We start from the raw sequence: 20,960 nt of genomic DNA, 5'->3' as shown, positions 1-20,960 counted from the left end.
GGACTTAAGGCCCAGCGTCTCCTTTCCCTCCACTGCCCCCAGGTTCAACTCTGAAGCTAATTAATGACTTAGGATGGGCCAGATCCTCTGCTGGCGTAACTTGGCGCAGATCCATTGCCCTTGATGGGTATCTGTCGCAGGCAAGCCACGCTGATTCACGCCAGCTGAGGCTCTGCAGGCTGGCCACGTTTAATTAATCCCCCGTGGCACGGGCAAATGACAGTCTGGGGCAGGAAAGTCAGAGCTCTGGGTGCTGGTGGGATCCTATGGCCTGTACCTTCCTCCCAGGGCCCATGAGGGTCCTGGAAAACAACACAATGCCACTGCCCTGAGCTGTGTGTGTCGGGCCCTGTGTGAAAAATCCATTAGGAAGAGTCTGGAGAGAATTAAAGCTACTGTGGAAAGGGGAGCAGAGAAATGGGAGATGGGGCGGGCGGTGGAGAGGGGGAAGGGATAAATTCAGCCTTTACTACAGTGTAAAGCATTCTTCTCCCCCCGCCTCCCTCCCCCCAGCCCCCATAAAACAGAGAGCACTGTATGCCTAGGAATTAAAGCAGCAACACTATCTCCCCTCCTGCGCTCTGCCAGCTGTTGCATTCAGCCAAGGCTTCCTGTCCCAGTGCCAAAAAACCAGAGGCCTCTTGGGGCAGCAGCTGGGAGCAGAGAGAGAGAGACGAGGGGTCGCTCTGGGTTTCGCAGTGGAATGAAGCCAGATAAGCAGCTTCCCTTTGATGCCTCCAAAGGAAAAGACAATCCAGCCTTATCTGCAGGGAGCCTGGCCTCTGGGTGCTTTTCTCACCCCTTGGAAAGGCTGGGCTGGGTAGCTGGGCTGAAGCTTCCCTGGATCCAGGCTGGGGGGAGCCAGAGGGCACATTTCACCTGTTGCTGAATCACAGCTGGAAAGTGCATGGGAATGAATGGCTCTGAGAACTGCCACCCTGGTGGAAATCGGGAGTAACCCCACTGAGGTCTTACCAGCACTGCCAGCCCCAGGCTGTCACGTATCAGGAGTGAGGGGCCTCCCACTCTAGATATTTTTCAAGCCAATCATGAGATTAGAAACAAACACACACACACAACATTCTGGGCTCTGTTTTTTCTCCTTCTGGTCTTTTAGGCTTTAGGATTCACCTTTCCAAGTTTTTCTCTGCAACCACAAGGACTAGAAACTTGTCCTGTTTTTAAAACCAAAGCCGAGTGTCTCAAGCAATCACCTGAATCCAGGAGCTGGGGCTTTCAGAAAAAATACCAGATAGCATGACAGAGAAGCGGACCCTGGGTGAAGTCTCTGGCCAAGCTGATCCATGAGGTGACTGATGGAGATAAATCTATCCACCTCTGCTTTCCCACTGCCTGGCACTTTGCATCGTCATTCAGACTTGCACAAAATGGGAGTGAAATGAGCCAGCGGAGAACTCCGATTTAGAAGCACTTCACACCCACCGTGCACAGGAGGAAATAATGACACGGGATACTAAGCAAGGGACTGGAGATCAGGGAACGTTTTCCTAGCCACTGGCAGGTCTTCAATGTTCTGATCGTTCAGCTGCTGAGCCCAACCAACCACTGGGGGCTGTGAAATCAGGCTGCGAATCTTGCAGGGTCAATGAAACTCCCGGGACCCCTGCTCCCGCCAGCTCCTGTTGCAGGGTGCAAATACTGTGAGAATTGACTTCTAGCGGGACACCGCAAGCGCGGAGACAATCAGGCTTTAAAAAGAGGAGAAAGTTGGACTCAGTGGAAAAAGACTGACCTATTTTCATGAAAAATGTAGTTCTGGTTTTCAGAAGTGTTGACCAGCAGTAACAAAAGTGTGTGTGTGTCCGACCAGGGGGGTGGGGGGATGGAGGAGGCCTGGGGGCGTTATTAGCTCCAGGCATGTCCCAAGGAGACATCCCATTTGGACTAGCATCTGGACTGGTTTCAGCTGAGATCTGGGAATCTGAGCTCAATCAGGTTCAGGGTTGGACAGAGCCCAGGTCTGGTGAGCTGTTCCCATGAGATTTATGTCCCTGAATGGCAAAAAAACCCCAAAAACCTCTCCTGCTACACCGTTTTGGGCCAGAATCCCCCAAGATTTCATTGTGTACACGGGGGAAATTTTGAGTGTGGACCTCAGTCTAGGACTACGGCCATCGGGGCAGGGTGGATCTGTATATTCTGGTCCAGACCCTCTGTAAAGGGCTTTGACTTTAGAAACTCTTATTCTCTCTAGATCACTTTGCCTGCCCCTGCCCCATTCTCAGCGGATCATCCACCCACATACCCTGTGGCTGCTCACAACGGCAGCCCAGCAGGCAGCATGGAGCTGGGAAGGGAGACAAAGCCGGCCGGCCAGTTGTGGTAGCCCTCTAGAAATACAAGGCAGATGCTCAGCTGGTGAAGTCAGCGAGGACCCTTTGCCTTCAGTGCCACTATGCCGCTTTACTCCAGCGGGGGATCAGGTCCCACCTTTCCCACCGTCCCCTGCTCTCAGTGCCGGAGTGGAGCGCAGGGGCGGGAAGGGAAACCACTGGAAACTAATCCAGAAGTTCAGCAGCTGCTGCTGGCATTTCAGAATGTGACGGCTTTTAGGACAGACGCCAAACATGACTGAGGTTTTAATCTCTCTCTCAGGTCACCTATTGCTTGTCAATCAAAGACCGTCCCCCCCCCTCCGGTCTCTGGCAGAGAATCCAGCGGCCAGGCTCCACCACCCAGTCCCCCAGTTCTGAGCCCCCTTTAACCTCCGGCCCTGGGTTCTCCCTGCACTCCCCACTCCCCCGACGGAGCCACGCGGGGTTTGCACGGACATGAGCGGTCCACCATGCAGCCCACAAGGCCTGGGCGCACCTACTCGCAGCCCACAAGCTTTGCAAGGCTTCCCGGAAAGGACTTTCTCTCTCGCTCTCAGCTGCACGCAGGGCCTGTGCTCAGATGGCGCAGAGCTTAGCCAAGTCCCCCAGGCTGTGTGCTGTGACCTTGCTGGGACGCGATCTCGGTGGGTGAGTAAAGGACTTTCCATGCAGCACAGAAAACAAGGGTCCCGGCAGCCCCGACCCCCCTCCTGCTCATCTTGCTGACCCCCGGCCCCTCACGCCGGGAACCAATGGCAGAACAGCACATTTATCAAAAGCCATCGCCAACTTACAGATCGATAGGGGCTCGGGGGACGTTTCAGGGACGCACAGGAGGGAGGATGTGCCGGGGGCATGAATCCACTGGGCACGAGCAGCTGTGCGGACCAGGGAGAAATTCATTTAGTGACAGGAGAGAAGAGGAAAAGGCCCACCATGCTGGGGTAGCCACTGGGGCAGGGGGTGGACTGAGCCCCCGTAGGCAGGAACATGGAGTTAGTACCGGGCAGGCGAGCTCCATGAAAAGAACTGCAATGCCTCACCCTCCTGGAGCAAGTCACTTCCTCTGCTGCTCAGCGTCCCGCACCAGGTGTTGCCGCACCATCTCCTCCCACTCCTGAGACACCCTGGAGTTGGGTTTTCGGAGGTGCTGAGCACCCCCAACCTGCTTTGTGATCACCAGGGGCTGCGGGTGCTCCGCACCTCTGGAAGGCAGCTTCTAGGGGAGCCCATCGCCCCTTCCCAGGCCCGTTCCTGACTGCAGAGAGCAGGACTGCCTGGCCAGGACCTCCTGCGGCTGGAGAGCTGGACCGAACCAGCACAGGGCCGCCTGGGGCAAATCTGACTCTGCCCTGGCCATGCCCAAGGACCCCTCTGAGCCTCCCGCAGCTCGGCCCGTTCTCTTGCCTTCCCCCACCCCAGGTCCCCACCCTCGCCCAGCGTCGCCATCCCTCTCCCCCGTCCTGTTTAGCCTTAGCGCCCCGGCCTCCGGGCTGAGTGATCTCTGCTTTGGAGCCGGGCACCGCTCCCCCACCTCGGCCTTCAGGAACCCGCAGGGGCTGGGCGACGGGGAGCACCTGCGAGGTGGCCCCTCCGCACAGGAGACACAGACATGGGGAGAGGGATGAGGGCAGCCGGGCTCTCCCAGTGCCAATTATCTCTGGCTCGGCTAATCTCCACTGGCTATGATTAAGTTTGCCTGGCACTCACAGGCTTGCGGAGGCTTTGTTTTAATGAGGTCTCTCTCCCTGTGCCTGCTGTGGATGAAACCAGTACACGGTCTCTAGCCCCCCTCTCTCCCTCAGCCCCCCGACCTACGCACAAACCCACTCCTCTCCTGCAGCAGCATCGCTCGGGTGCTGAAAAAAGAGCTGCTACGCATATCCACGTGCTGCCAGTGCAGATGCTAAATGCAGCTGCCAGGAAGCTGGATTCAGAGCAGATTTTAGGCCTCCACTGCATCTCCTTGGGTCCTCCCATCCGCCATTTGCAACAGGAGCGTGTATGCCCTGTGCACAAATGTGCACGTGTGGGGGCGCAGCGATCTGTGAATGTGTTTGCCCTTGCAGGTCACAATGGGTGCATGCACTAGCCCGTGGATTCACGTGCCAGAGTGAACGTGGGGCTGCTTGTGTCTGAAGGTGGGCGCACAGGGACGCCTGTGTCAGCATGTCCATAGGCAGGGGTGTGCGCTTCTGCACGTTGGGATGTCTGCGCGCGCGCAGGCTGGTGCATGTGTGTAAACGGGCCGGTGACTGTGTATGAGTGTGTTGGTGCGTGCATGTGTGCGTTTGCATGAGGGACAAATGTGTGGGCTTGTGCATGGGTGTGTACGTGTGAGACTACACACGGGCACGCAATTGTGCATGGCTGTGCCTGAACGTACAACAACCATACACAGAGATGCATGTGCACGACGGCTCGTGAATGTGCAGTTGTGCCTGAATCTGCATGGGCCTGACTGTACACAAATGTGCCCTTGAGCCCCCGTGCGTGTGAGCGGGTGCACGGATCTGTGCCTGCACGTGCATGCACAATGGAGCATGCTCCCCTGCAGGAAGGCCTGCCTGCCCTCAAGCACTCGGGCACGCAAGGACACATGTGCAGACCCAGTTAGTCTATAATAAGAGCCTCTTATTATTTCACACAACCAGCTGTAATAAATAGTTACATGCCTCACTACATGGGTTTGCCTCGACCGACAAACGTCCCGCAAAGCAGGAGAAGCTATTACGTGAACAGATTGCAGGACTAAAATATTAAATTTCCACTTATCCATCTTTTTAATGTGCTATAACTCTAATAGCAGCTTTCAGCCTTTCCCCGGAACAAATCACCGGTTCACTCAGGAGGGAGATCGAACTAGCCAGGCGATTCCCCTCCGTGTTAACGTCTGGAGCTGGCTAACAGCAGGGGAAGGGAACCGGTGTGTGAGAGAGAAGTGGGGCTGGGGTGGGTTGTCTCTGCATCGTGCTCCTCTCTGGTTCCCAAGGCTGGCTGCCCAGCCGGCTGAGCTCCACTCATTGCGCACGGCTCTTGAACGGGGTTTTGTGGTCCACTGACAACGCCTAAATTGCCTGTAAGCCCCAAACAAATGCACCTGTAATAGCCGAGCAAGGCTGACTAAGCCCTCTCCCGTGCTGGCCTAATCAGCCCGTGGGGAGAGCTGGATAAACATATTCAGATCCCATGAATTATTAAAAGGATATTACTTTGTGTATGCCTGGCCTAACGAGTCAGCTGCTAATCCCCCCTAAGGCAGCCTCCTCCAGGGCGTGCTTTTATCCCCCTCGCTGCGGACGCTGTTCTACGCACTGGCACCTCGGGACCCAGATTCTGATCTCAGTCACATAGGTGTAAACCTGGAGTCACTCCCCTGAAAACGGCGTGGGGCGTGACTCTGCATTTATGCGTCCGGCATCCCAGACAGTAGCACCCAGCCCTCGTTCTCCAGCACTATCATTGACGCCCTGTCCGAGCACCCTCCCAAGTCTGATTTTAACCATTGCTTTCCCCCGCCCGCTGCGCTAACCGTCCCCACGGCCCCAGCTGCCCGGTAAAGAGCAATTTCCAAAAGCTCTTCCTGCTATTTCCAGTTCTGCTTCTCCCCCGCTCGACACGCGCCCCCTTCACTCCCTCCCATGCGCCGTTCTCCAGCCCCTCCGATGGCTCACTCCATTGGCATGGGGCACTCAGGCACCCAACTCCCACTGGAAGTCAATGAGAGGGGGGCACCTAACTCCCATTGGTGCCTTTGCCCATATCTCCCAAAGGGTTTGTGTTCCCCTGAGTGCTAGGCCTTTCCAACGACACTCACAGCCCTGCCCCATGCACCCCAGCCAACAAGAAGAACAGAGGCAACTCATCGACTGTAAAAAATAAAACCACGAGCCCTCACCACCCGTGAAACGGGAGATGTGCCGGAGACTCCAGGACACACCCTAGAGACTTCGCTATTGCTAGGGATTTTATATGGGAGGTATCCAGGGATGATGACGATGGGTGGCAGTATAAACCCCTCCGATAGTTGTGTGTGTGTCATTGTACACGGAGGTGCAATTGGGCATGGCCAGCTGTGACATGTGGGGGCAGAAACTGTGCTTTGCACTCCACCTAACAGCAGTGGACATCTTGGGTCATATTTTGACTGCAACGCAGTAACGATGGAGAGAGAGATCTGAGATTAGAATGAAACCCTATGTCCGCCCCCCCCCCCTTTTCTTGTGCATGTTATGAACCTACTCTCCTGTGCTGGGTGACAGGGAGCTTTCCAGCTCCAAGTCTCTGGTTCACATCTAGCCCCGATCCCTGGTCGTCATTATCATTTGATGGCTCTTCGGTCCCTGTGTGAAATTAGAAACTGAGCCAAAACCAACCAGCTAGAGGGCAGGTGCCCACGTCACCAAAGCAGCACCACGGCTGGTATTAATCAGCCCTCGTGTTGCTACCCTTGCAAAGAGGTCAATGGCTGAATGGATTTTGGAGATGCACATTTCTCTGGCCCCTAGACACGATCCCTGGTCAGTGCTGAGTCAGGGCTCCTTGTCCCAGTGCTCTCAGGCTGTATCTATTGTGTAGACAGAGCTCCCAATCTCTCAGGCTGCCAGGCCAGCTCCTTTCACCAGCAAAGCATTCCCTCAAGGGAAGTAGACACCAGACCTGGCTCGATAGATAAGGATGCAAGGTAGAAGGTTTGGACCCCAGGTTCACCCCAACAACAATTAACGAATGATACTTAACATCTCAATAGCACGTTTCATTCACAGACCTACACACGCTTCATGAAGGAAAGTAAACATTATTGTCCGCATGTGCTAGGCGGGGGAAACCAAGGCACGGGCGGGGGGACGCCCAGACCAACATTACCACTGATTTCAGTTTGTGGCACTTTGGGTCCAATTCTCAGAGCTGCTGATCACCCGCCAGCTGCAATGGGCGTCTGTGGAAGCACCTCTTAGAATCAAGCCTGAGACTTCTTAAGTTGGGTATCTGAAAAGAGGGGCCCCCTTTCGAGAAAGCTGGTCCCAGTGATTTGAGCCACCTGGCGAGGATCTGGTAGGGCGGGAACCGGAACCCTGTGGCTCGGGGCTGCCAGACTTGCACGCGGACAGTGGCCAGTGCTGACAATCTGTCCCTAAGTGCCCAAGGTCTGGCAGCTCTGGGAAGGGACCCGGATGCCCTGACTCCTTGCAGCCCCTTGTCTAGCCCGGAGAGCGCGGGAGGCACCGTCCCTGCTCTCCACTTGTGTCCCAAACCTCCCGTGCCCTGGAAGACCTCTCAGTCAGCAGAGTGCCTCATTAACTGTGCGCCTCAGAGTTAACAGCAAGGCAGCGCTGGCGCTATTGGTCAGATTTAGAGAAAGGAGACAGCACGACGATTCCCCGAACCCACCTGACAGCAGCCGCCATGGCCCCAGGAGCTTGTCTCCCCATCCCCGCCCAGGGAGCCCCACGCACCTCAGGGACTGGACACAAGTCCCCGATGCCCCCTGCCGTGGGACAGCCTGAGGAGTGGCCGCCTGGAAATTCTCCAGTGGAGATCGGAACCAGGCAAGCTGGCGTCAGAAGGGAGACCATGCGGCTGGCCAGCTATGGCCCATGGTGGCAGCACCAGTGCCCTGCTAAGCCCAAGGTTTAGAGCAATGGGCCTCTTGGGTCATATTTAGGCTGTGGCACAGTATGGTATACTCTCCCAGTTCTCTCTGCGCTGCAACATGGCCATTGGGTGGGGAGAGCTCCACGCCACTTGTGGAACAGGTTATCCAGAGACAGGAAATATCCCTGGGGCAAGAGGCATCCAGCCTTTGTATTTAAGCCAGCAGTGAGTGATCAGGCTGGGCTCCGCCTATCTAGATGTTCGCACCATGCCTTCTCATCCTGGTAGCTAGGCAAGTTTGTCTCCAGGACACTGGGGGGGCACACGGTCTCCTCACAGACGTTGGGAACAACACTGGGGCATCTGTCTTTTTAGAGCCACCCCGTGGACTGCGTTCACTCGAGATGGAGACCGCCTGCCGGAGGAACACCCGTCACCGGCCCCACCACAGGCCGTCATTGTCAGTGCAACACACCCTAGAGCCTCAGGGCTGCTTACTCATCCAGCCACTCCTTGCTGTCTCCACCAAGACCGGAGAGCAAGCAGATGCTCTTCCTACTGCGTGCCGTTAGCTCAGTGCATGTCCTTTCTCTGCCTCTGGCCTGTCGCTGCCAGAGGTTACTTGGCTCTGATGTGAGACCGACAACTCCTGAGGCCACTTCTCCCGCATTAAACTACTGCCGCATGACGCCATTTCCTCCCTGGGACATTATCGTGACACCTCCTGATGTCATCTCCTCTCTTGATGTCAACCCAGCACCTCCAGATGCTGCTTCCTCTCTGTGGCTAGCCTGTCACGAACTCTCTCGCTGGCTCTTATGACATCGCTGTCTTAATCCCTGGCCCTCGGATGTCACTTCCTCTTGAAACCTAGAGAACGTGGCTCACCTCCCGGCAGCCTGTCTCCTCAGCCTTGTGTGGGATGGGAGGGTTAGCCGTTGTACAGAGAAGCACCGGAATGGAAGGAGCACAATTGGAAAAAAAATCACTGAGTCGCTGCAAAATGCCCAGCACGGGAAACAAACTAACCATCGCCCACAGATGACCCACACCTCTGACCACTGCCTTCAGGGGAGCCACTTTTCTTTCCCCTCCCTCGGGGAGCCTCTCCTGCCATACTTCTCACCCCACATCACAGCTTTAATGCTCGCTTTGAATCAGAGGCAGAGAGGAAAACAAAGGCAGCAGAGATCAAACGCGCCTCGGCGTATAAAAGGAAGCGAAAGCAAGAGATGAAATGAAATCCAAGCCCAAATCACTCAGAAAACAAACCCCGTGAGCACAGGGCAAAGCAGAGATCCTGTTTGGGAGACAGAGCCCAGCTCTAGACGGAGAATGGACAAGACACTGTGGAAGGTCATTGGCTAGTTGATCACCCACAGCGTAGGTCCCCTTACCTGCCCCTTCCCAGAGAGGCTGAGTTTTTCCTACCTGTGACATTGACTTCCACGAGCCCTGACCGCGTGCCGATGGTGTTGGTGGCCTCACAGATGTACGTCCCCGCCAGGCTGTAGGAGACGGGCCCTTTGAAGAAGAGCGTGTTGTTCTGGACTTCTACGTTCTCAGGCAGCGAGCCGTTCAGCCTGCAGAGGGGAGAGCAATGTGGTTGATTCCCCGAGCAATGGGGCGCTGCTGCCGCACTCAGCTCCACCGACTTCAACAGAGCCGCTGGTGTGAGCGGGAGGGGGATCAGGTCCTCACGGTGCACTGCCCCTTGCTTTACCGACTCCCTTCCAACAGCTCTGCGCCTCTATCCGCACGCCGTCTGCAAATGCAGCCAACCCGCACCAGTTACCCTCTTTTGTCCTGACTCGCGGCGTGGGTTCGCCTCTCACCAAGGGCTCGATCCCAAGCCCAGTGAAGTTAGCTGGAAGACTCCCATTGATTTCCGGGGGCTTTGGCTCAGACTGGCATAAATCAGGAGTGTCTCCACTGAAGTCAATGGAGTTACACCTGGGTGAAACCACGGTGAGATCAAAACCCGGCCCTTTGCGTGAATTTGTCCCGCTTTATGTTATTGTTGGATCTGACCACCTGGTTGCTGAGATGTCATAGACAAGCCTCTTGGGTCTGCAAATCTTTCTAGAACATCCTTATCTGGGGAGTTTGGGGCACTCCCAGTTCCAGCCAAGTACCAGAAGGGGGAAAAAAGAACTTAGCAAAATATTTCAGAGCCTAATAAACGGATCAGTTTCCAGTGTGGTTCTGGAAATGGGTACAGGTCTGGGCGTGGGCAGTTCGGTTACCATTTTATCTCAGACTCAGCTCTAGCAGGCCTTTATCCCACTCACATCCCCCTTGCCTTCCATTCAGTGCAACCCACAGACACAAGGACCCTGCCTGGCTCCCGTTTCAGTCCAGGGTAACTCATTGGGCAGATCTTCAGCTGGTGACAGTCAACAAGGCTACGCCAACTTCCGTGGAGCTCTGCTGATCAGCACCAGCTAAAGAGCTCGCCCACTGATGTAAAACTGGAACGACACAGCCCGGAGGGAGGCCCGAGGTCTCAGAAAAGCCATGAAACAAACCACCCCCAAAAATCCATATGCCCAGGAAAGAAATACGCGCCCCAGTCATTCTTAATTACTGACACAAAGTAAAGCAATTACTTTTATTAAGCAATTACAGTGTACTAAGTAATCTTCCCCTTCCTCCAAAAAATGCATCAACTGTAAGTAATTCTCAGTAAAGAAGAGGAATTAAGTGGTATCTTAGTTGTATTAGTTAAGAATTGCATAAAACAAAGAGAGAGAGATTGGAAATGGATTAAAAAGAGCCATATTTATAAGGCCAGGGATGACCCAGGAATACCATTAATAAAGACAATGCATTAGTCAGAAAGAGTGAAATTACCCCTTTGCAGAGAGCCAGTGAAAGGGCTCCGTGCTGCTTAAGTCTCAGGGATGAAGTGGCGCATACATAAGCCTACTGCTGGTCCAGGGCCAATGGGTGAATCAGGGCCCAGCCCTGCTAACCAGCAGAGTCATTGGGATCTGCAGCCATCCAGCTGGGACGCTAAGGCAGTCCTGCAGCCAACTCCTATTGAGCCGGCACCCTGGGGTGCAATCCCGGCCTGAAATTGCTGAATACCATTTGAACGGACACGCTGGACCAGCCCCGGAACTGGTGCAAACCAGCCAAGCTCTGTTGATGTCAGTGGAGCTGCTACATGGATTTACACCAGCTGAGGACCCTCCATCTCCTCCACCACCCCTCAGTTTGCTGGCTCGTCCTGTGCAATCATGAGTCAGCCACGGCAGGAAGCCCACTTTCTCAGGTCTGCAGCTGAGCCTTCACGTCGGCCCGATGCTGACCTGGGCACCTGTGGGTCCAGCTGGGACCCTGAGGCTGGGAACTGGAAACCTGCACCCAGAGGCTGACGTTTCCCAAAGTGCTCAGCACGGGCCTCATCCTGCTCCCACAGACGCTAACCTGCATGTGGGGGGTGGCCTGTTACAGCAACATCCAAGCACCTCCCCACCTTTCATGTGTTTAGCCTCATGTCACAGGCTGACTAGCCCCTTAGAGAGGGCACAGGGCAGTGACTGATTTCCTACTGCCCCTCGGAGCTGAAGGGAAAGCAGCTGCACCCCATACAGAGGGGAGTAGAAGCCAGGCAGGTAGTAAGTCCCTGCTGCACCAGCTCTTCCTCCTTCTTAAGCCCAGGAGGCAGGGCACTGCTATTATCCCCACATCACAGCTGGAGAGTTGCTCCATGACGTCAGCTGCTTGCCCCACAGCATGGCCGGCTCCCACACAGCCCCTCAGGACAGCCCAGAAAGCAGTCTCCTGCCACCCTTTCCTCCCCAAGGGGCTTCTTCACACACAGGCACAGGCATTACTCCAGTCACACACCTTCTCGCATTCTGGTTTATTCATTTAGCAATGACCAAAATAAAGTTCTCAAATCCATCTGTTTACCCCCGTCTCAGCTCACTCCCAGGCCTTTCCTGCCTATATATTGCACCCCAGTGCCCGCGGGGCCGGCAGCCTCCATACACCTGTGAGGTTTCACTAAGAAACCCCTTCCTGCTGTCCTTGATAGGGGAAGCAGCCCATCCCTGCTCAGGTGTGCCTGCTTAGTAACTAGGGTTGGCTGGCCCCAGGCCTCTAGCCCTGAAAGAGGCAAGCTACCCTGGTCTCACGTATCTTGGACATGTAGCCCTTTCCTTCTGTCCGCCCGTTCCCAGTCGTTCAAGCCTAGCGTTGTCACGTACTACATGGGGGCTCTGCTACAGCAGTCCAGACAGGGGCTTGTGCCCTGGTTCTCTAAGTCCGAGTCCTAATGCTGAGTCTCTGGCAAGATGTTACCATGTCTGTGCCTCAGTTTCCCAGATCTGTTAAAACCAGGGCTGGGCAAATTCAACCTGGCCTAATTCCAAACCCAACTGGCCACTGTGGGGCTGAGACCTAATGAGACTGGGTTTGCAACACAGGGGCAAATAACTCAATGAAAAAATAAACAAAGTCTATGCGTTGTCTGTAAGGATCCACTCCTGCCAGCATCGCTGGCGGGTGTGAGGCTGGCATGCCAGGTGCCCGTGTCTCGCTGGAACACTGACAAGCACATGGCTGGAATCAGCCCGGCTTCCCTGTGGGTTAGCATTATTAAAACAGGTATTAGAGGGATAGGAATGTGTTTAGACTTCAGATTTTACTGAAGGCTTGCAAGCTGCTGCCTGCATTAGTCTCACTTCTACCCTCTGCAGCCCGTACGGTGAGGAAATATTTGAGTGGTTGTATTGTGATCCTCCGTGACTGTGTCAGTCGCCAGACAGGAGAGAGACATTAACGAGTGTGAAGTGCTGATCTCCAACAGAAAACGTTACAATCTGCCCCGCAGGAAAAGGTCCACCGACACCAGATGGACTAGTGTGCGATGTGAAAGAGGACAAAAGGCGTTGGCTGGTCGGCTCTCCCCTCCCCATGAAGAGGAGCCATGCAAGAGGATTCTCCCATCAGCTGAGTTTGCAGCTCAGAGCATAAGGGAGGAGGGGGATAAAACCCCCAAACAAGAAGACACTCTATCTCTGTGCTGCTTAGACTTGGGCGATTGGGAGGACAGGGGCAGGGGTTTCCAGGCATAAGCAAGAGATTCCCAGCTGCATAGCCTGGGTTAGCCCTAAAGGACATACAGAGCTTGCTTATTATAAAAGCTTCTACTGCCTTTTAAAACTTGAAATGGTAACTCATTTGTGTGTGTGTTCACCTGCTTTAACTTTGCATATAACTCTCTGTTCCTATTTTACAAATCTCTGTGTGGTTTATTGTAGGGTTGGCTACACGTGATGCTGTTGGTGTCGGCTCGAAGGTACAAGTGACCGAGTCCTTTGGGACTGGGAGTGACCTGAACGTTACTGTGATTCCTGGTGTAAGGGGCCATCTGTCACAAAGGGAGGCTTAGCTGTGTGGTAAGACAGACCGCGGTACCCCATGGGACTGCCTGTGACTCCACGTTTAGGCTGTTATAGGGCCCAAGGAGTTTACACTTCATGACGGATTGGTGAAATCTAAGTATTCACAGTCAGTTCAGGGCTTGTGCTCTGGTTTTTAAGTCTGGCCTGAGGCTGGTACTCATGCTCTTGAGTCACTGCATGCAGCATTACAGGGGGTCTTTTCTATCCCTAGCACAAGGCACTGGCTGTGCTAGAGCTGGGGATATTTCCCCTCCAATTTAATCTAGCTGGATAGGAAGAAAAGGGTGGAAATTACAGGGGGGATACAGATGGAGAACGTAATTCAGATTTGCAGGGTCCCAGAAATGGTCAGATGCATTCCCTGAGCCCTGACGCCCACACATCCAGCTATTAGGTGATGTGGTTATGGTGATGGTCCCACCGGGAGTCCTGTGCGGGTAAGAGCCCAATAAGCGGTGCTAGCCCTATGGAGGACTGCCTTGCTATGAAAGGAAAGGCTCGGCTTCTTGAACCCCGTGGGGCTGAGGTTAAGCACCTCCAGGCAAGGGCCCCCTGTGATGTGGGCTCCCATGCGAGGTAAGATCTGGGCATGGGAACCCTGAGCTGATTTCTGTAACTGAGCAAGCGAGAGAACCAGCAGCTGCTCTCCACAGCACAAAGGCGAGGGCAGGGGAGGAGGTGATTTGCCATTCCAGCCAGGACCGCGGTGTCACCACCAGTAATTCGCTGCCTCTCCTTCAGGAATAGAAACAGGCAAGTGCGACTCGCAGGTTAGCCAAAGGCATAGGGAATGATTTCTCTGCCTGTCCGGCTGGCTTCTGACGTGGGAGCAGGGAATCGGTTTTACGTTAATCAGCAGCACGGGGGGACACACATCAGAGTCAATTTCTCTCCAGCCCTGCTGCTCTGCTCGTGATGCAGTCCTGTCCCTCTCCCTCCTGCCTTGCACACCCAGTGCCTGGGTGCTGGGGAGCAGCAGAGTTAGTTATCAAGCTCCAAAGCCAGCCTTTGGCTTGCGTCTCTCTCAAAGGAACCGGCTAATAGGCAGCCCTGAGCTGACGACAGGCAGAGAGGCGACTGGGGAAGGGGAACAGGAGTCTGGGGCAAGGAGGGAGAGAGAAAAAGAAAGAGCAAACAGCTGCTTTTGCTTCTCTTTCCCCTTCCCATCTCTCTTTCTCTCCTCTGTTCTCCTTTCTTTCCACCTCCCTTTCTCTTCTCCTTTCCCTTTCCTTCCTCCCCCGGCCGCACTCCCTCTCAGTTTAACAAATCTATATATACACAGTCTCCACTGACCAGGACGTCCTCTGGAAAGGGAGTGGTGGGGATGGATGCAAAGGGGTATTTGTCGCAGGAGCCTGCTCTCTGTCTGCCTCTCCCTTCTCCTTTCGCCGGCTCCTTCTGGAGCCAATGAGCCTCTGCCCCCAGTGGCTGAGCTGTGAGCCGTGCCCCCTTTGGGACCAGGGCCAGAGAGACACGCATGCACGGGCGACAGGAGAATACTTATTCTTTCTAGATTTTAAAAATATAACGAAAGGCCTGGCCACGGAGGGCCAACTGCAGGCCTGGCGTAAAGGGAGGCAATTCTCCACGGCGCTGCCTCCTGCTGGGAGCGCTCAGCTGGTTGATGGCCAGTACAGTACATCGCCCAGGGGCGCACACGAAGCGTCAGGCTCGGCGACATGCAGCAGGCACAATGAGTGGAGCCCTGCATCCCCAGCAGGCTGGAGAGTCTAGGGCGTAATTGGCCCTCCCACCGGGCCTGGGCTAGCAAATCTCACCTGGCTGAGACAAAAAGGCCCCTTCTTACTCACATCCTGACTCTTCATCTCTCTCTTGTGTTATGACTGCAGCTGGAGGACCCAAGCTGGGATCAGGGCCCCACTGTGCAAGGTGCTGTACATATGCATAGTAAGAGACAGCCCCACCCTGAAGATTTTATAATCTAAGTAGACAAGGGGAGTATTACTGTCTCCATCCTACACAGGGGGAACTGAGGCACAGAGAGATCAAGTGACTTGCTCAAAGTCACAGGCAAAGCCTGCGACAGAGGTAGGACTTGAACCCGGGTCACAGCCAGCCCTTGTCTCACAAGGCCCCCTTTAGCACCTGTCAGCTAGTCTTAATGCCCAAAGGACATTAGCCCCTGTGAGCCAACGCCACTCTGGAGAGGATGCTTGAAACTCTCCTCTCGACGCTGCACTTGATGGTGCAAGAGGCAGAAAGAGCCCACTTGGAGTTTACAGGGGAAGCGTTGGCAGCAGCGGCGGAAGAATCCTCTTTAGGCTTGTAAACCAAGCAGTCTGCTGTGGGAAGTGACAGGAGCGAGAATAACTCTGGCTCCCTGCAAAGACATTTTGAGAGCCACTTTCACAACGACAAGCACCAGCCCAAGAGAAGAGAATCCGTTTGATCATTTCAGCTCCATGGATGTAAAAAGAAATAACCACGCCAGGTTCCAGCAACGTTCGTCTAAGCCCCCAACAGGTCCGGCTCACTTCTCCTTCCTTTTCAGGGTACTCAGCTAAGAGCTGAGAACCTGGAGGAGGCTGAATTGCTTCCATTTAATGACTGAAATGCGGGGAGGGATGCTCCAAAGGGAGATAGCATTGTCTAGTGGCTAGAGTGGGGTTGATTGCAGGGACTGATTTTCAAAGGTACATAAAGTCAACAGAATTTGTGCCCTTTAATCTCTACAGGCACGTTTGACAGCCCTCCCACCCATCCCAGAACTCCTGGGTTCTTTTTCCAGCTCTTCTACTGACTCGCTGAGTGAGCTTGGCCCAATCACAATGCTGTTCGGTGCCTCAGTTTCCCCACCTGTAACACAGGGATAAGAATACTGGCCCACCTTCTAAGGGGTTGGACACGCGACGTCACAGCCATGTGGGGGAAGGGGCTGGCAGATGGAGCCTTCATGCCCCAGCAGAGCCTGCAGCTGGCACCATGCACGTGAGTTCACTACTGTTCACTAGCACTTCACTATCAGGTGCAGCTTCTGCAGCCCTCCATGCGCTGCTGGCTGGGCCAATCCGCCAGCCGCACATTGCCCCCTACTGGTGCCAGCACCATGAGCGCAGCAGGGGCAGAGCAACCGCATTGTCTGCTCCTCTCCTGTGCACCAAGGGATCCTCCTGCAGCCCCAGTCCCATGGCCCTAGCAGTCCAGCTCTTCCCACTCTCTGGGCCCTAGCAGCTTGACCTGCAATGCCGCCGAGTTAACGCTAACCCCAGAGCACGTGGCGCGGGGCCAAGAAAGGAGGGAGGGAGCTCCTGGCTCCTTGCCTGCTGCCCTGCCCCCTGCATCAGAGATGGCATGGCCCGTGGGGTCCGAATGCTCTTTCCCTTGGCAAGTGCTGGGCCCGGAGGATGCTGTGGACAGGAGGAGGTGGAATAAGAAGGGAGGGGATGTAATCCAGGGGGCGGGGGATAACAGTCCCCGAAGGAAGGGACCTTGACCTTTTCAGCTCCCCTTCCCACCACCTCCCCTCCCGCTGAGCTGGGAGCAGACTTGCACTCTGCCCTTTACCGGGAAACCTCTGCCCATGCCAGGCACAGATCAGACCCCAGCACCGTCCATGTCATCCCAGGTGACGGGAGCACGTGAGCCATTGCCTCCCGGGAAAGTCCATCCATCCGGAAAGACACTGCTGTGCCCAGTCGCCTGGAACGCTCCGGTGCTTTCGCCGCCAGCGTGATTTGCAGCCGCGCCTCCGCAGGCTGTCCTGTGGGCACAGCTGGCAGAGCAGTCCCTGGGAAGCAGGCTGCTCTGGGTCTGACAGGCTAGGCTTTTTAGGGGGGATGGGGCGGGGTGGGGAGCTGAAAAGATCTGGGTTCCAGACAGCAGCAACTCCAGAACCCCTGGACTAGAAGCAAGACACCCCCCCAGAAAGCTGGTCTCAGTCCCGATGGACAAAGACTTCCATGTGTGCACTGGAGCTCCAGGGAGAAGCAGGATTTATGGACCTGCTCCTCATACACCAGCTGAGGAGCTGGCCCATATAGGGGCAGGCCTGAGTTCTCTATAGAAAGCTAGTTTCAATCCCTGCAGAGTCAGGATTTCTATACGCAGCCCTCAAAGAAGTAGAGCTTTCCCTTTTTGCTCCCTGTGGGAAGGTGGCTTCGGTCTCTAGTGACCTGAGGGCCCATTTCTCCTCTCAAGGGCTCAGATTTTACCCCTCTGCGACTGCACTGACGGCAGTGGGGTCAGGCCAGATTCCCAGCATTGTCAGTGAGGGTCTTTATATGCAGCTCTGCGACCAGGCCCTCGTGAGTCCAGGCACCGGTCGGTAGGAATCTTCTAGCTCTCCCAGGAGTGCTCCTTGGCTCTAGCGTGGAGTGGAGGGCACTGCTATGGGGCAGGATGCCTTGGGGGTACTTACAGCCTCCACTGGTAGGTGGTAGCAGGGGGGTTGGCGTCCGACTTGCACGTCAGTTTCACATCCTTCCGGTTCAAAAACCAGTTGCCGTCAAAGCCCTCGATGGTGACCTCTGGCTCATCTGTGAGGGGAAAGAAGGACGGCGAGGGGGGCAGGAGAAAGGAAGGTGGAAGGAAAGAGGAGAGAAAGGGCAAAGGAGAAACGAGGAGACAGAGACGGGAGAGGGGGGGACAATGGAGAAGAGAGGGATGGAGGAACCGTGGGGATGGGCGGTGGGGACAGAGAACAATGGAGAGCAGTGGAGAAGGCAGAGAGGAAGAAGGGAGAGGTGGGAAGGGAGAGAAAGAATGGGCAAAGGCAGGAGTGGGCAAGAGAGGAGGGTGAGTGGTTATTCCGGGAGATGGCTCTGTTCTCCTCCAGCCAAGGAGGGCGTGGCGCTCGTCCCCACCACTGCAGCAAACCCCTGCGTCTCCCTGCCCGCCCCCAGCCCTGGGGGTACCGGTCTCGGCAGCCGCGCCCGGCCCCGTTGCTCTCCCACTTACACTGCACATTGAGGGTCATGCTGTCGGTGAAACGGTCCAGCTGGTAATTGACCACGCACATGAGCTGCTGCCGGTGGGCCTCCCGGCTCGGCACCAGGCGGTAGCGGCTGATCACCGTGACGGTGCCGTTGCGGTTCCTGATCTCCTGGAACTCCGCCTCCCCTTTGAGCTTGGTGTCCCAGGTGACGGTGCTGGGCGGCTTCCCATTGGAGGACGTGCAGGTGGCCACCAGGACCTTTTCCGTCATGCCGGACCTGGCCACGAGGGGCCGGGTGGTGCCTTCCATCCAGTTGGTGGGCTTGGCTGCAAAGAGGGGAAGAGGGCACAGGAATGGTTATAAAGTCACCGCCAATTCCCATGCCTCCCAACCCCCGGGACACCCAGCAGTACAGCCCCACGGCGGGGCTATCCCTGGGCCAGATGCAGAGCTGGTGCACATTTCCTGCAGCCGCAACACAGCTCCTCTGAACCACACCCCGCCAGGGAGCCAGGCTGCAGGGCGTGAAGAACGGTGGAGATACATTGGATGAACAGGTGAACAAGCTCACGCCGGAGGGGGAACTCTCTCCTTCCCTGGAAAGCCCAGGTTAGAGAGAGCTTCGTGGGGGAATCCGAGGCCCCAACCCCAGGCTAAGGAGAAACCCCACTGATGCGGTGTGTCTCTCTAGTGTCTTTCATCTGGGACTCAGCCTCCCCGTGCCCCTGGCAATGGCAGATTTTGGAGAAAGAGCTCTGTGGGTGCAACTGAAGCCAGATATTTCCCCCCATTAGAGCCTCAGGGAGTGCTAGGTCACTGGGCCCAGCGGGAGCTCGGCGGGTGACTCTGACCCAGGCGGTGGCTATCTTACCCAGCACGGTGAGGTTCAGCTGGCTCTCCCGGTTGCCAGTCGGGAAGGTAGCAAATTCGCAGATGTAAACGCCCTCATCTTCCAGCTCCAGCCGGGTCAGCTGGATGGTGCCATCCTTAAAGGAGGGGTTACGGAAGGCCACACGCTCCTTGTAGGGGGAGAGGATGGAGACCCCCATGGCGGGGTTGTAGATGGCCACATTCTTCTTGGAGCCGTTGGTGGCCTTCTGCCACGTGACCTGAGTGATCTTCACGCTGGGGAGCGGGTTGGTGAAGCTGCAGTGAAGGACCACGTCTGTCCCGATGAACCCCGAGACTGTGTCATTGACCAGGACGGTCTGAGCCCGCAGCCCTGCAACAACAGAGCAGAGAAGACGTGAGTGAGATGGAGAAAGACAGAGACGGGGGGTACAGGATCCTGGAGTCCTTCATTCCCCTGATCTCTGGAACCCGCTCGCTGCAGCTGACCTTGGTACATAGCAGGCAAGGGGGTGACATTCTGTGATCACCCCCTGAATTTCAGCTGCCCTATGGATTTATCAAGCAGCAGATACACTGGGCCAATTCCTACCGCATTTAATTGCAGGGCACATCGCCCTATGAACCTAGGGGGCTCATGGCCCCTGGCGCCTGGCTTCCAGTTAGCCAAAGGCTGTTGGACCGCAGAGGTCCATCACCAGCACAGGTCACAGCTCCACATAACAGAACTCACTAGGCCACATCCTCCCCGATGTAACGCCATGGAGCCCCCCCCCCGCCGCCTCCACCTGGGCTGCCTGGGCCCCACGTCAGCATCTTCTGCAGCAGCCTGCAAGTGGGGGAGCCGGCGCCACTGCTGTTGTCTCACAAACTGCAACCCCATCACCACAGCCGTTCGATAACGCCAGCCAGTGCAGTCTGCTGCACCCTTCCCCCAGAGCCATCCAGTAAGGACTAGGGTCCCATGGCCAATCTGGTGCCACTGTGACCATCACCTGAAGTTACGGGGATGGACAAACAGCTGATGCTTCCACACTTGGGAAACATGCTCTGTGCTACCAAAGCACTTAGTGTAACTACACAGCACACACATGGCTATATAAGCGCACCTATGCACACAGCCACACACCACTCACCCGCACCGCCAGCACGCACGCACACTAAGAAATGCACGCGCAGACACGGTGACTGTCCTAGGGATGCAGGGAAACACATCACCAGGCACCAGCTGTGCACGCATGAACTTACTTAGAGACACACGCAGCCAAATCCTGCTCTCAGCACACTGCGGCTGGCTCAGTGAAATCATGGGGAGTTACTCAGGAAGGTTTGTTGGCCACATTTGATCCATTCCAAGGGTGCAAAAGACACGCACAAACTGACACATGCACACAGACACACACAAACACACAGAGAGGAAAACAAGCACAAGCAGCTTAATGGCCTGCTCCAACTCCCATTAAGGCTGGTGGGGAGACACCCATTGACTCCACCGGCACTAGCCTAGACTGATTTTCAGAGCAGTCCCAGCTCCTGTTGAAGAATAGGGTTCTGTGAATGTCCAGCCGCACAGGCTGCTCCAGCCAGTTACACTATCCTGCACTTCCTGCCCTCTCCTGTTGCACATGGTTGCTGTCAGCTGACAAACAGTTGCCTCGGTCCACCTCAGAGGTGGCTGCATTTTATAGGCAGATGAAGCCACTCACGTACATAGGCTCTGTAACACAGAGATGAAAGGCACTCAGCAGAAGCGTAGCATATTCTTAATGGTTATTATTCTGTCCCAGGTGATTCCTCCCTCTACAGACAGGGAAATAATGTCTTTCACAAGATGAACATTTACATTCATCTTTGGCTGCTGCCACTTCT

At 55.5% G+C, this 20,960-nt stretch overlaps 1 protein-coding gene across 3 annotated transcripts in view; it reads right to left on the bottom strand.

The window, feature by feature from the left end:
- The window catches only part of NECTIN1 (nectin cell adhesion molecule 1), a 93,558-nt gene that overhangs the window by 14,965 nt on the left and 57,633 nt on the right, over positions 1 to 20,960 (bottom strand). Inside the window, exons 2-6 of one of the 3 annotated variants that reach the window (XM_067565023.1) lie at positions 19,114 to 19,464; positions 18,266 to 18,568; positions 17,727 to 17,844; positions 9,363 to 9,514; positions 1,203 to 1,640 (exon numbers count right to left, since the gene is read on the bottom strand). In XM_067565023.1, the coding sequence (XP_067421124.1) occupies positions 1,582 to 1,640; positions 9,363 to 9,514; positions 17,727 to 17,844; positions 18,266 to 18,568; positions 19,114 to 19,464 (983 nt within the window). In that variant the 3' untranslated portion in view covers positions 1,203 to 1,581. Of the gene's footprint in view, positions 1 to 1,202; positions 1,641 to 5,095; positions 5,414 to 9,362; positions 9,515 to 17,726; positions 17,845 to 18,265; positions 18,569 to 19,113; positions 19,465 to 20,960 lie in introns of those variants that run through there. The other 2 variants (XM_067565014.1, XM_067565005.1) reach the window with 2 other exon arrangements.

This window comes from Emydura macquarii, unplaced genomic scaffold (assembly GCF_026122565.2).
Source record: "Emydura macquarii macquarii isolate MOO-44397 ecotype Brisbane River unplaced genomic scaffold, CSIRO-AGI_Emac_v2 contig_312, whole genome shotgun sequence".
Lineage (NCBI taxonomy): Eukaryota > Metazoa > Chordata > Testudines > Chelidae > Emydura > Emydura macquarii.
Note: the sequence above shows the minus strand (reverse complement) of the source record. Positions and strands in the feature narration are given on the sequence as shown.